At 39.0% G+C, this 15,363-nt stretch overlaps 1 protein-coding gene across 3 annotated transcripts in view; it reads left to right on the forward strand.

Annotated features, from left to right (window-relative positions):
- Positions 1 to 14,689, forward strand: part of etv7 (ETS variant transcription factor 7) — a 130,613-nt gene extending 115,924 nt beyond the window's left edge. For all 3 annotated transcript variants that reach the window (XM_039749322.1, XM_039749324.1, XM_039749323.1), the window contains 3 exons: positions 7,460 to 7,602; positions 10,857 to 10,957; positions 14,485 to 14,689. In XM_039749322.1, the coding sequence (XP_039605256.1) occupies positions 7,460 to 7,602; positions 10,857 to 10,957; positions 14,485 to 14,602 (362 nt within the window). In that variant the 3' untranslated portion in view covers positions 14,603 to 14,689. The remainder of the gene's footprint in view (positions 1 to 7,459; positions 7,603 to 10,856; positions 10,958 to 14,484) is intronic.
- The last annotated feature ends 674 nt before the right edge of the window (positions 14,690 to 15,363 follow it).

A 15,363-nucleotide genomic window follows, 5' to 3' on the forward strand; every position in this document is an offset into this window, starting at 1 on the left:
TGGTCTGGATTAAGCAGGTTAGCAAGTGACATGACTCAGATAAGTAATTTATATATAAAGTATATGTGATGAGTGAGTTTAAAATACCCAAACTACTCTTTGTTCCTTTATGTAATTTATGTGCTATATTGGACACCATGTAATTTTGAAACTTGATACTTAAGCCATCATAGACAGGTATATACGTAATATATGGATGATGGAAAATTATGAACTAAAAAATTATTTTTACTAAGTAGTAAAAATGCAGATTTTTATCACTCATTAGTGACAATCAACATTAGTAATTTTCAAAGAGAGATGATATATTTTTGTATAAAATGTATTTCATTTCTATATCAATAAATTCTAAATCTGTCAATTTGTCTGGGCATCACTTGAGAATGGCTCAATCGATTTACATGAAATTTGGTATGTATATTCATCTGGGTCCTAGTTAGAGTATAGGAAATCTTGCTACGAGACAGATTATTTTCTTATATTTTGAGTCCCAACTCAGGGATGCATACACACTGATTTCCATGAAAGTGTAGTGATAAATTAAATGTATGCCTATTTAAAAGGCATTTTGCACGATACTACACCCTGAGAGAAACTCAACGACTTCAGCAGTTAAACATTTTCGTTGAGGACACACCCTGTCAGATATATCCAGTCAAGTTCTTGGAAAAAAAGTAAGTATGTCTTATTAGTTCTGTTTTTTTTTTTTTAATTTCAAATAATATGCTTACTAGGAAGAGAACTAATTTAAATTCAAGATCTGTTCATGCCAGCAAAAAAAAATCTGATGCAGTATTCTAAGGAACAAAAACAGCAAAGCAACCATTTAGCTGCAAACCACCAGAGGAATGCTCAAACAAGAAAAGCAGAAAGCATGTTCACCACTCCTGATGCTGAGAAACCTTAGCCCACCTGAACTCTACAGTGGGATTACATTGAAAGTAACAGCTCTTTGCAGTCATATAATACAGCCTGAAGTATTGACAGCCAGGTGACAGAACAGGCAAAATCATTTTCATCCCAAGAATACCTCTGATTCCTAATAATTTTCTGCTCCCTTTTAAAAGTCTGTAATTTCCTATTTACATCTGCTTTGCTATGACCACAAACAAATCACAAGGTCAGACAGTGAAATGTGCTGGCACTGATTTATAAACAGATTGCTTTTCTCATGAGCAGCTTTATGTTGCTTGCTCACGAGTGATGACAAACGTGTCTTTGCTTTTATATGCTCCTCCTGGAAATACAACAAAAAGTTTTGTTAATAAAGAACATTTCCCCCTTCAGAAGACTTTTATGTAAATAACAGTATATTTACTGTTGGAATTTAACCTTATTTTTTCTGTATACTGTATATAACTAGGAGGCTCCACCCCCTGCTCGCTTCGCTTGCCCACCCCTTGGTTTGGTTAACCAGATATACAATTTTAAGAGATTGTTATTTTCATGGGAATTGTTACATATGCATTATTTTCACTTTTACTGTAAAAACAATACTTGGAATGAACTTTTCTTCAAGATCGCATTGAATGTTGATTCCGTGTTTGTGAGTGAATATCGTTTCTTTCTCTCTAATGAATAAAATAACTTTTTCGAATGTTTGTCCATGCTCTTTCTTCTTTGCTTAGTCATTGACTTATCCATCTAGAACGTATAAAATTATTGTCCTGATAAAATTTATAAGAGCCAAGAGCGCAGGATGTGTGTCTGCCTAAAGCATTCACACGACTGAGGTTAGATGACCGTGGTCTTGTTTGAAAATAGTTGTAAGTAGGACATGACTTGAAAGAATCTCATGTTAAAAGTCAACGTCAAAGCCGCGGCAACGTTTTTGGAATTGTTTAATTCTCACTGGCAACACAAATTAGACGATCTGCAAGTCTCTGCATGCCCGGTCTTAGGTATTATGGGGCCCTAGGCGAAAGGGGGGTCCAGGGGCCTCCTGGAAGCTCTGCGAAATGCGTGAAAATTAGACCAAGGAGACGTTTTCTTGTAACGTTACGAGGTCATCACCCTGCATCCCTTTTTCGCCCGGAGTAGTTAGCTGCTACAATTTAGCCAGTTTGAACTGTTTCCATTGGGCACCACGTGGCGGTATGTAGTTAAGCCCAGCTTAGTTTTTTTGTATTTTTTCTTTTTTTAGTTTTTTTGCCCTTTTTTATTTTTTGGGATATTTGAAACTTTTGGAATGTTTGAGAAATGATAATTTTCTGGGTTAATACTTAATTCTTATTTTATTTTACTGAAGTAATTATGAGTCTCGGGATATATTTCAAACTTCCTGTTTCTGGAACACTTTATGACGAACGAAGCAACAATAAGATTACATCTAGTGAGCAGGCGTAGCAGCAGTGATTGGAAAAAAAATCGAAAAACCACGTACTGTAAACAAAGTGTTATTGCTACTCCACTACTACTGAGCTACATGCGATTAAAAATTGATTTTGCGCGCTTTCTTTGAGGCAAAGTCATGAAGCAGCTCAGAGTAATCCAAACTTTGAACAATGTTTTGTTCTATAGAAATCAATGCTAAGCTATTTAAGCGTTCTTGCGGTGTTGTTTTTCTCAAATAATTCGAGGGGAGGGGCGGGTCGGAGGCCTGGCCGCCGTCGATCCGGGGCCCTAGGCGGTCGCCTACTTCGCCTATGCCTAAGGCCGGGCCTGGTCTCCTACTTAAGGTTTAAATCCAAACAATATATTCAATCTTTTTTCGCTGTTCCATTATTTCACTGAGTAATAATTTCCGTTTGTTTTTGCTAATGCGATCTTTACTATACTTTTTTTTGAGACTTCAAATTTTCATACTTCCATGCATCTCTAACCTCCTCTACATGTGTACCGTGCCAACAGTCTCATGGGATGTATAAGTGTCTCTCTGAGAAAATCACGTCTTGTCTCCTTCCAAGATTTCTTTTATAATAGAGAAATATGGATATATGTTATGTAGAGGAACATATATTGGAACATATGGAATGCATCCTCCGAAAGAAAGAAAGAAAGAAAGAAAGAAAGAAAGAAAGAAAGAAAGAAAGAAAGAAAGAAAGAAAGAACAAACTTTATTTGACCCCAGGAAGAATTTTTTTTCAGAAGTTCATCAGATCTACTGTATAATAAAACACTAAGGTCTCTGTGTGTGTGTCCAGTCCCTCAGAGCAAGCTGATTGGTCAACTTGGCGTTGGGGACATGATAGAAAGAGGAAGTACAAGAGTGAGATGCACAAATAGAATTAAAGGTGTATTAGGGATGCTGAGAGAAAGTCTCCTTCAAAGACAGAAAGTATAAAACTGGACAGGAGGCAAGAAAGTTGCCTTAAAAAAATAAGCAGGCTTAACAGGAACATGCTCGAGAGAGGGAGTGCCGGTGTAGAGACATTCATACACACATGAATACAGAGGAAAGATGCTGAAAGTACATGTAGAGCAAGAGACAGCAAATATTTTTTTATTATTCTGTTATCTGTCTTTGACAGGTACCATGACTAGTAAATAAATAAATGAATAAGTAGAAAAATAAATATATACAAACTGACACTATGTGTAGCTGCGTTTACCCAAAATGACAAAGTACTGCAGCTTTAGTTTGCTTCATGGGATTCTGGAAATAGCGTGACATGTTGAAATGATTCCACAGACAAAATTTCTTTATTTTTAAAGGCTTTAGATAAGATTCAAAGTAAAACAGTTCACACAAAAATAAAGAAAAAGTTGGTATTGCAAAGAAAAGAAAAGTCCTTGTTTAAATAAAATTCAGTTAATGGCTTTTATCTTGTTTTTTTAAGCTTGCTCATACAGTCAAACCATTTCTGATTGGTCAGAAGACTGTACAAACTGCAAATGGGTCTGTCAGTCCATGCTAGCAATGAGACTAATTCCAAACAGACTTAATTAACACACGATATTACAGTTATAGCCAAGAAGGTTCTATTTCATGTTAACTATGTGGGGTAAAGGCTAAACCTTAATCTATACCTGTGAAAGAAAATTATATTCTATTCAAGTTAAGAAAACACTAATATGAGTTTAACTTAAAGTATTAACGTTCTAAGATTGGCTCTTACACAATGGTCTGAATAAACACTAGAATGGCAAAAAAGGAAGAAAATTTAACATAATAAATTCAGTCTTGGCAGTCCCAGTCCCAGTGAGGAGTTATGCAGGTGTATCGCCATTGGTGTAAAGGAGCCACCATTGCAATTATTGACACACTTCTGCTAAATAAATTATTGGCTGCAAGCACTCAGTGTTAGTGTTGTCAGAGAGAGAATGTGCAGCATTGTTCATAATGACATTTGGTTTTGTTTTAATTCCCTCTTTTTCTACAACTATCAGGGGGTCCAGAGTGTGTCCCATAACTGAGCCTGCCCTTTTAATTAGCTTGTTGATTAGGTAGATCTCTTTTGAAGTGATGTTATCAGCCACAGCGTAGAAAATCACTCTGGCTATCACAGAGTGACAGAACATGTGACGGATATCATTACCCACATTAAATGAACATAATCTCCTTACAAATAAAATCAGAAATGGTCTCCCCTCAACTTTCTCATATACTCAGATATGGGGATGGATATTTGAGGAGTAAACCACAAGACAATGATTATTTTTTTATATTTTGTACAAAGTAACATTAAATAACCATCAACAACAAATTAAATCAAATCTATACTAATAAAAGGCAAAGCCCTCACTGACTCACTCACTCACTCACTCACTCATCACTAATTCTCCAACTTCCCGTGTAGGTAGAAGACTGAAATTTGGCAGGCTCATTCCTTACAGCTTACTTACAAAAGTTAAGCAGGTTTCATTTCGAAATTCTACACGTAACGGTCATAACGGTCGATAGCGGTCGACAACGTCCGCCATGTTGAACTTTCTTATTTATGGCCCCATCTTCACGAAATTTGGTAGTCAGCTTCCCTGCGCTAACCAAAAACGATGAACGTACTTATTTTGATGGTATGATGCCACTGTCGGACGCCATATTGAACTCTTCAACATCACTAAATCTCCAACTTCCCGTGTAGGTAGAAGGCTGAAATTTGGCAGGCTCATTCCTTACAGCTTACTTACAAAAGTTAAGCAGGTTTCATTTCGAAATTGTACGTGTAAAAGTCATAACGGTCAACAACGTCCGCCATGTAAAACTTTCTTATTTATGGCCTCATCTTCACGAAATTTGGTAGGCGGCTTCCCTGCGCTAACCAAAACCGATGTACGTACTTATGGCCCCATCTTCACGAAATTTGGTAGGTGGCTTACCTGCGCTAACCAAAACCGATGTACGTACTTATTTCATCTTCACGTAGGCGACTTCCCTGCACTAACCGAAACCAATGTACGTACTTATTTCGGTGGTATGATGCCACTGTCGGCCACCATATTGAACTTTTCAACGGTCTTTGTTACTTATGGGCCCATCTTCAAGAAATTTGGTACGCGGGTTCCCAACGCTAACTGAATCCTACTTACGTACATATATACATCCATATCCTGCAGCTCGGTCACCGTGTGAGGCGGCGTTGGGTCCCCCATCCCAACGCCTCCCACGGTGTTGGCTGCCTGCCTGTATAAGGCCATCCGTTGCTCCAGTCTCTACATTCCCTTCCTTGCTATGCCACGGGATTCACGTCTCCCTGCTGATAACTACAGCCTTTTAATTTAATCCACGGCTTCTCCGCTGTTTTATTCTTCATTTATTATGATCATAGGTATTGTGTAGGTATTTTAGACTTACTTTACATTGTTCAGGTACCCATTTCATTTATCATTCCAACCTTACCCCCATTAACATGTCTATCGAGGTGATCACTATCGATCAAAGAACTGTCACTTACCGAGTGGTTTCCATACCCGGAGATGGCACCTACCTTTTCCATTCTCTTTGTTACATATTGCACGGCCATATTAGGCTCACTCTTAATATCCAGAGGAACATTGTGTCTTATGTATTGAATGACTGGGACAGGTTCAAGGTGTGGACTGATGACGGTACAGGAGATAATTATACTACACAGGAGCACTAGAAGAGTGAAATGCTTAAGCCCTTCACCTATGGTTCTGCATTTGAGTTGATGGCTGCCGCTGAATTGTTCAGTTGTCGTTTTCAAGTGTACCGAAACAGCCAAATATTTTACATCTTTGGACAACCGCCAATGCCTCTTAAACATCTTAGATTCACAGGTGACGATTTCAGTAGTGGACACTTTGATGTTTATGAATGTCTCAAAAGCTAGATGTGAAGTTATCAATGAAACTGGTTGTAAACTTACAACGCTTGACAGATGCTGAATGTCACTTCAACACAAGTCCTGCAAATACTGTCGTAAATGAAACAAACCATGAAACTCAAACCGATTATGACAGCAGCAATCCAAGCTGTGAGATTTGAAACAAGATTACTGTTCACATGGCCAACTGTACGTTGCATGCTCAAGAGTAAGCTCAGTTCACAGCTTGGTCATATTACAACCGGAGGGCCAAACTCACAATGTGGTACACAAAGAGATCCTTAACAAATAATTATTGGTATATTTTCCCTCATTTTAAAAAGGTTTAATTTTCTTCTTAATAAAAATTTTAAGGCAGTACTTCGCCGCTGCGAAGCGCGGGTATTTTACTAGTTAGTAATATATTGAACAATTATTATAAAAGTAAAGTTGAATAATTTGGACTCTGCAGCTGCATGAATAAAGGGTAAAGTACCACTTCCGGTTAGCGGAAATAGCTCAAAAGTTGACAGAAATTTACGTTTTGTACCTAATACTTGTATGCAAAATTTGGTTAACCTAAGTGAAAGCGTACTCAAGCTATCGTGTTTACATACACACAGACATGATTTCAAGCGTGGTATTTTTGGACTCAGGGAGTGCTAAAACATCGAGATTCATCAAAATCTCAACATTGAATTTTTGGACTATTACAATATTTTCCCTATGCTTCTTATACGAGAAAATAAAAAAGAGTCTGGTCTGACCTTTCTTAGTTCCACAAAGCAATAAGACCATTCCAGCCTGTCATTGATGTGGAGAATAGAAATAATAAGAAGAGAGTATTATATTACTCTATAAAGGTATTCTTAAAAAAAAAAAAGTTTACATTTTTAATTTGGGACAGTGTTAGTGCATTTATGTTTCGGATTTGGGGTTCTGTGGCACTCCCTGTTGATCACAATCAATACTAGACAAGATACCAGCCCATCCCAGGGTATACACATTCCGAGCCAGTATCCATACCCCATGGAGAAAAGTGGTGAGTATTGAACTGCAACCAGCTTTATACTTTATAGTCCAAGCCTTAAATAACTTGCCCATAGAACCTGCCACTTATAAAAACTTCAATTGCAGGAAAGTACTTGTACTGTAAGTTATATACTGAATGAACACACGTTTGGCTCACAGTGAATTTTAATTTCTACTAAACTGTTGTTACCTTTGTTTTATTTTTTTTTTTCTGCAAACAGACTGTCGACTTTTGTGGGACTACGTATACCAGCTCCTTTCAGACAACCGCTACGAGAGCTTCATCCGCTGGGAGGATCAGGAAGCTAAAGTCTTTCGAGTGGTGGATCCCAATGGACTGGCAAGGCTGTGGGGCAATCACAAAGTGAGAGAATATTATGATCAATATGAGAATAATTGTGTAAGGTTTCAATGACAAACAAAACAATATTTTTATAGCATCTTTCATTTGACAAATCACCTCAACTTTCTTTACATGTACAGTACTCATTTGAAAAAGGCACATTTTTAACTAGATACATTTGAACGTAAATGAACCTTGTTGTTTAAATTAACAATTGATTGGAATGGATCAACAGGTTTGTGTTTTGAAGATCATACAACTTGAATGAAGGAGCAAGTGGCACCTGATGTTCTCAGATGATGCAGTTATGGCATGAAAACAATTGATTCGTACCCATATTCTGGTAAAAAAGCCAAATCTAAATGTTTTGTTAAGAATCACAATGCTGTATTGCAAGGTTACTCCTTGCCTGATGCCTCACTCCAAACCCACCAATTCTGTAATGGAAAAAGCACATTTAGACAGTGGAAAGCGTAGATGGTTACAAACCTAATACTTTTTACCTTAAATCTGAGTAAATATATATCTTAGTTGTTGCGCAGCTTGCTATTTCTCTTCCTAATTATATAGCAAATATAGTTCATACTCTTTTATAAATGGAAAAGTAATTTATTGAATAAAAAAGTAATGTTCTACTCCATACATCCAACCGTCCATTTTCAATGTCAGGAGGCAGCTGCAACCTGTCCATGTTCTACTCCGTTTTCAAAACATTAATTGTTGACACCGTATGGGTTAGAAGTTATGTCTGTGTCTCTCTTAAAGCTGTGTGCATTAGGTTTACTGGTGACACTTAACATTGGCCCAAAGCGAGAATATGTTGGTGGGTGTGCCCCATGACAAAATGGCATCCTTTTCAAGGCAGGTTCTTTATTTAAACTTGGTTCTGACAAGATAGGCTTTAACTCTCCACAACCCAACAATAGAAAAGGCAGATCATTTTTTTTTATCTTATATCCACTTTTCACTGTGAGAATATGCCGAATTAGATAGACTGGACCACCATATCCTTAGGGACATTGTCTAATTCTTTGAAAAATATCCAGGCTGGCATAGCTGTACAATCTGTCCAATCTTTCCCGACTCTTCTCTCAGTAGATCATGGCTGGTACATTACAGTACCTCTGGAGGAACTCATGGCTCATACCAACTACATACCCACAACCTCAAATAGTTCTTCTTAGTCTAGACAAGTAACAGTTCTACTCCAAGGACCTCCTGTATTGTTGAGCGCCACACCCTATCATGAAGACTGAGCCAAGCAATATTGCACAGAAACTGTATTTTGGCCCCTGGTAATTACAATTTCATTCTTTCAGTCATTACCCGTAATACATGGCCATAAACGAGGATGGTGTTGTAAATTGACAGATAAGTAATATGCATCATCAGAAAACTTAGCTTTAGGTTTAACACCAGATTCCAGTGGAAAATTTGCAAAACCACCACTGTTCCACCAGTTTGTTGGTCAATCTGCCGTCACTCGTGAGCACGACTCTGAGGTCCTTGAACTGTTCTCACTTGGGGAGCTTGATCACCATTTACTTGGAGGGAAATGGTTGCAGTTTTTCTGTGATATAAGAATCATTACACCAGGTCAACGTAGGGGATACCAAATGCGCACAGCTTTCAGGTGTTGAAGAAAATGGAGCACCTAAAGGAGGCACCTATTTAGACACAGGAAGATTTTATAAAATCCTAATAAACACTGACCTGCACAGGACGCTGTACCAGGAATGTTAACCATTGTGGTACTATGCCATATTATGTGTTATTCTATAAATTGTAGGTGGTTATGGAGCATTCCAATTCAAAATTGTTCAATTGCACAAAATGACATCCATCTTCTAACCCGCTGAATCCGAATACAGGGTCACGGGGGTCTGCTGGAGCCAATCCCAGCCAACACAGGGCACAAGGCAGGAACCAATCCTGGGCAGGGTGCCAACCCACCGCAGGACACACACAAACACACACTAGGGCCAATTTACAATCGCCAATCCACCTAACCTGCATGTCTTTGGATTGTGGGAGGAAACCGGAGCGCCCGGAGGAAACCCACGAGACACGGGAGAACATGCAAACTCCACGCAGGGAGGACCCGGGAAGCGAACACGGGTCCCCTAACTGCGAGGTAGCAGCGCTACCACTGCGCCACCGTGCCGCCACAAAATGACAGTTAACTAAAAATAATCACAGTAAATATTTGTTTTTGTGACATACTGTAAATTCAATAAATATTAACTGTCTTTGACACCTCTGACACTGAACACAATCCCAAGGTTGGCAAGGTTTCATTTTTGAAAAGTTTCTTGTTCCCTGGTTAAAGCGCCTTCGTTTCAATATCCAGCCTTCTTGTGTAAGTGATGCCAGTGCACTTTGCCAGTCATTAACATGTGCATGCTCAAAAATGTTGGCACAAGATGGAGTTCCCTGACCATACAGCTAAGACGCCAAGTCCTTCTGTTGTACATTTGTAGTCAAAGACAAGGGAAACAACAGTAAAATGGGTATTTGTTTTTATTGTTTCGCTTGTTCATTAAATGGGATGACCCGTTGGCGCCCCAGATTTTCTTCCGGCAGACTGTCATTCCTGCACCCGACCACAAAACCTGTTTAATTTATATCATAATTTGTTCAATGAGTTCCTGAAGTTAAAATACATAAATGTCTGTACTCTCTTTTTAAGACTGATTTCGTAATAGAGTGGAGATTCTACCGTTGATATTTATTAACTTTGGATTGGAGAGTATCCCCCTTTGAGTTCTGAGTGTCAAAATTTAACATTAGGTTGGAGGCGCAGGTCCTCCTTAGAATTTCAAATGTCCAGATTTAATATGATTTGATCAGATAGCAGGTGGTGGTTGGATAGTTTGGGGGTTTGCTTGGTCCCCCTTGGAGTCTTGAGTGTCGAGATTTACTAACATTAGACAAAAGTCATCTAATTATTAAGAAAAGACATCTAGTTATTATGAAATAAAATGTTATCATGTTATTATTATTGCATGTTTTACTTCAAAATGGCTCTATTTTTACTGTTTAAAATTCACAAAAAAGGTTTAAAGTTGCTGCTTTAGAAGGATAGGTATCAGCTTTATATAAATAATGTTTATCTTATTTGTTTGAAAGTTTTTTACTCATAATTTACCAGATAAAGTGTCTCTTACTATTCTTTTCTTCACTTGTTGACCTTAGTATAAGACATCTCTTAGTGCAAATGCATTCTAGTATAACTGTACAGTGTAGAAAGTAATATTCCATTTGTCTTTATGCAGAATCGAGCAAATATGACCTATGAGAAGATGTCACGCGCTTTGCGGCATTACTATAAACTGAATATAATCAAGAAAGAGCCTGGGCAGAAGCTGCTTTTTAGGTATGTTCTTGAAACTTTGTCCCTAACTGAGGTTGTTCTTGAGGTATCTTTTATATTGATAACAAAATACAATTGGTTACTTCATTGATTATAATGTGTCTCTGAAAGTTGGACAAGGAAGTGCACAAAATACAGCAGGATTCAGACTTGGGTCCTCGCGTGAATTAGTCTGCCAAAGAAACTTATGCTAAAGGATTACGTCTAAATATGAATTTCTAACGGAAGCAGAAATAATTTATTTGCCAAGGACAGCACTCTTGCCCCAAGACATTGCACCACTTGGGCTGTCCTGCTGACTGTCCTTGCAGGACATGAAAATCAAATTTTTATTCAGTCACGTGCAAATATTTGTGGGTCAACATCTGTAAAAATTAAGAGTGGCTATGGTACAGTGGTAGGAATTGTTAAGTAACCCTTCATAATACTTGGCACTGCTGCAGTGTCCATGTGTTCTAACAAGTACCCATCCTGAACAGAGTATGGTTTAATAATATAAGCATGCAACAGGATGTGTGGATGGCTTTACTTTCACCTCTGGTGACATGCTACCTGTCAAGGTTTGTTCATCTACACTTGTTTTATGACAGTGTGTTTTTCTGTATTTTTTTATACATCATGTTACCAGAGACACTATCCAGTCACCTGAGACGAAGACTGGACTCCTTTGATACCGTGTCTCTCTGAAAAATCCTTGGGTACTGTTGGTTTGACTTTGTGCTGAATGAGTGATTGCTCATGGAGTCCCGAATGAGGCACATTACCTTCATTGTGAGGGAGCGTCGGATACGGCACTATGGCCATGTGGTGCATTTCCCCGAAGGAGATCCGGCTCGAAAGGATCCAAATTGCTGGGAACCAGAGTGGCAGGACCAGGCCAAGGGGTTGCCCACATAACTCCTGGCTGCGACAGATAGAGGGTCATTTCCGGAGGGTGGGACTGGACCCCGCATGTCTGCCTGGGGGAATTGCAAACCGGGATCCTGAGTTGTTTCGTCGTATAGCACCAGTGCGTGCTCCCTGACTTGACTTGACTATTACCGGATGACTAATAATAATAATAATAATACATTTTATTTATATAGCGCCTTTCCCACGCTCAAGGCACTTACAAAATATAAGAAAGAACGGCAGGGTATACAGTGTATAGCATTGTACAAACCAAATAAATAAATAAAGAAGATTAAGACAATAAATTCAGAGAAAGCCTAACAGACAACATAATTGATGATCTAGCACACACACAAACAGGTTACATGAGCATCTTGACAGAGACGTAAACTGAGAGAAGGGGAATGAAGTCAAGTAGAGCTAAAAGTCTTCCTGAACAGATGAGTTTTGAGTTGTTTTTTAAAAGAATTCATGGAGTCAGCTGACCTGATTAATTTCGGTAGGTCATTCCAGAGTCTGGGCTATACAGCTGAAGGCCCTGTCACCCATGGAGTGTAGATTAGTGTGGGGCACAACAAGATTGCCAGAATCAGAGGACCTTAGTGGGCGGCAGGCACATAGTGATGGAGAAGGTCACTGATGTAGTTTGGCGCAAGGTTATTTAAGGCTTTGTAGGTTATTAGTAGGATTTTATATTCAATTCTGTAAGACACAGGGAGCCAGTGAAGATGGAGCAGGATGGGTGTGATGTGCTCGCTGCTGCTGGTTTGAGTAAGGACTCTTGTAGCCGAGTTTTGAATAAGCTGGAGCTGTGATATAAGATTAGAAGGGGCACCTGCCAACAGTGAGTTACAATAATCTATGAGGGATGTGATAAAAGTATGGACAAGTTTCTCAGCATTAGAAAAGGAGAGGAAGGTACGAACACAGGATATGTTACAGAGGTGAAAGTAAGAAAGTTTCTTAATGTGATATAGTGGGCGGAGTAAGAAAGGGAGGAATCAAAAATGACACCAAGATTCTTTGCAGTGGAGGCAGGTCTGATGAGATCACCACCAAGATGGACTGGGAAGGAGCTCATTTTATTAAGTTGCATTTTAGTCCCAATTTGCAGGAGTTCAGTTTTGTTGCAGTTTAATTTTAAAGAGTTCTGCTCCATCCAGGTTTTAATTTCACTAAGGCAGGTTGTGAGCTGAGAAAGCTCTGATGAAGTTCCACTTTTAACATTGAAGTAGAGTTGAGTATCATCTGCATAAAAATGATAGCCCAGTTCATAGCTACGAATAATATGGCCAAGGGAAGCATATAAATACAGAAGAGAAGAGGGCCGAGGACAGAGCCCTGAGGAACTCCTTGTGTGACTGGCGCTGAGCTGGATCTGCTGTTGCCAAGACTAACAAACTCTTGCCTATCAGTCAGATAGGACTTGAACCACTGGAGGGCAGTGCCAGAGATACCCAGCATGTTCTCCATTCTGGACAGTAGAATGTCATGTCTGACAGTGTCGAATGCTGCACTGAGGTCTAACAATTAATGTGCTGGTTTGTCCAGAGTCTGCTGCCATAAGCAAATCATTGGTTACCCGTAGCAGAGCAGTTTCACAGCTGTGCTGCACCCTGAAACCAGACTGAAACGGTTCCATCAAATTATTAGTGGTTAAGTAACTGGTGAGCTGGGAGGCTACAACACGCTCAAGAGCTTTTGACAGGAAAGGTAAGTGGGAAATAGGCCTGAAATTGTTAAGATTGTCAGCATCAAGACCAGACTTTTTTAACATTGGGGTTACAGAAGCGATTTTAAAAGTGAGCGTCACAGAGCCAGTGTCAAGGGATGAGTTTATTATTGTTGTAGCAGTCGGGATTATGGCATGAAGGCAGGATTTAAGTAGTGTGCTGGGGATGGGGTCCAGTACACAAGTAGTCAGCCTCATCTTACAAAGCAGGTCATTAACAAAGCAGATGTGACTGGTGAGAACTTAGAGAAGGAGCTGGATGGAGTGGGAAAACAGAGAGAGATATAAACAGATGATGTATTTATGTTAGTTGAATTATTTAGATCTTTAATTTTGTTAAGTGGAGGAAATCCTCACAGACTTCAGTAGAAGAGGTAGTTGGGCCAGATGCAGGTTCGAGTAGTTTATTAACTACAGAAAACAAAACCCTTGGGTTATTGTGGCCACTTTCTATTATTCTGCCATAGTGGGTGTTCTTAGCAGCAGTTAGTGCTTCTCTGTAAGCTCTTTGGTGGTCAGAGAAAGCCTGGATGTGCACGGTGAGGCCAGTCTTACGTGACATTCTCTCAAGGCGTCGGCCAGCTGCTTTCATAGATCGCAATTCTGAGTTATACCAAGGAGCTAAACGTTTAAAGGAAACCTCCTTATGTTTTAAAGGAGCTGTTTTATCTAATGCTGAATGAAGGGCTGCGTTATAGTGGTCAACAAGACTATCTAGTGTTGACGGAATAGGTGCAGACAGTAAAAGATCAGAACTGGATCCAGAAAGGATAGAGGGACAGATATTTTTAAGGTTTCTGTAAGAAATTTATGGTTTACAGGTAAGAGGAGGGAAAGGCAGTGAGACAGTGAATAATACTGCTTTATGGTCAGAGAGATTAATACCAATGTGTTTTATGGATTACAGGTTTCTGAAGACACCAGATGAGATCCTACAAAATCGACCTGACCGGCTAGAGCAGGATGAGACTACTGGATGTGAATCTCCAGACTACAAGGATGACATTCTGGAGATTTCACCCTGAAAATAAGTACCTCATGGGTACCAAGCCACATGTCACCTTAATGAAAACGTTACTATTTTGCACTATAAAATGAGCCTTGCAATAACATAATATTGCAGTTTCCTTATTGTAAATGCATCAAAATCTAGTTTTATGTTAGCCTTTGTTGTTTCCTATCTGCCCTCTCACTGTAAGGTACTCAAATGTTTTGTACAGGTGATATAGATTTAAAAGACCATTGGACCACGGTCTAATATAGTTTAACTATTTAATATATTTAAGTGATTTCTCTTTTCAGCTTTCTGTCATTTAACTTCAGCATCCCTTCCACTGTGCAGATTGGAATGGGACATCAGTGACCTTACAGATAGCCCATAAGATGAAAGAAACTGGGGAGAATGTTCAATGAGGGTGTTTACATGCACACACAAAGCCAGGATAGGGAGGTGAATAACCCGGTTAAGTCAGAAAACTGGTTTCTTAAATACTCCAGTTTACATGCTCAAAGTTCCCTTATGGAGTTTTCCTTTGGCAAGATGCCTGGATACCAATAAACTATGCAAAAAAAGAGTTAAATCCCTCTTTGACAGGTGTGAATCCGAAAACAAGCATGGAGCCTGTGTCTCCTAAGCAGTGTGGAGAACATTACTTTAAAAAGTAGCTTAGTTACGTTACTCATTACTTAGGAAAGAAAGTTTACTAAATAGATTATATGGTTAGTTTTTATAAACTGTAATGCGTTACTAACAGTGCGTTACTTTTTCTTCTTTGGTATGAAAAAC

The sequence above is a fragment of the Polypterus senegalus genome, chromosome 3 (genome assembly GCF_016835505.1).
Source record: "Polypterus senegalus isolate Bchr_013 chromosome 3, ASM1683550v1, whole genome shotgun sequence".
In the NCBI taxonomy this organism is placed as follows: Eukaryota; Metazoa; Chordata; class Cladistia; order Polypteriformes; family Polypteridae; genus Polypterus; species Polypterus senegalus.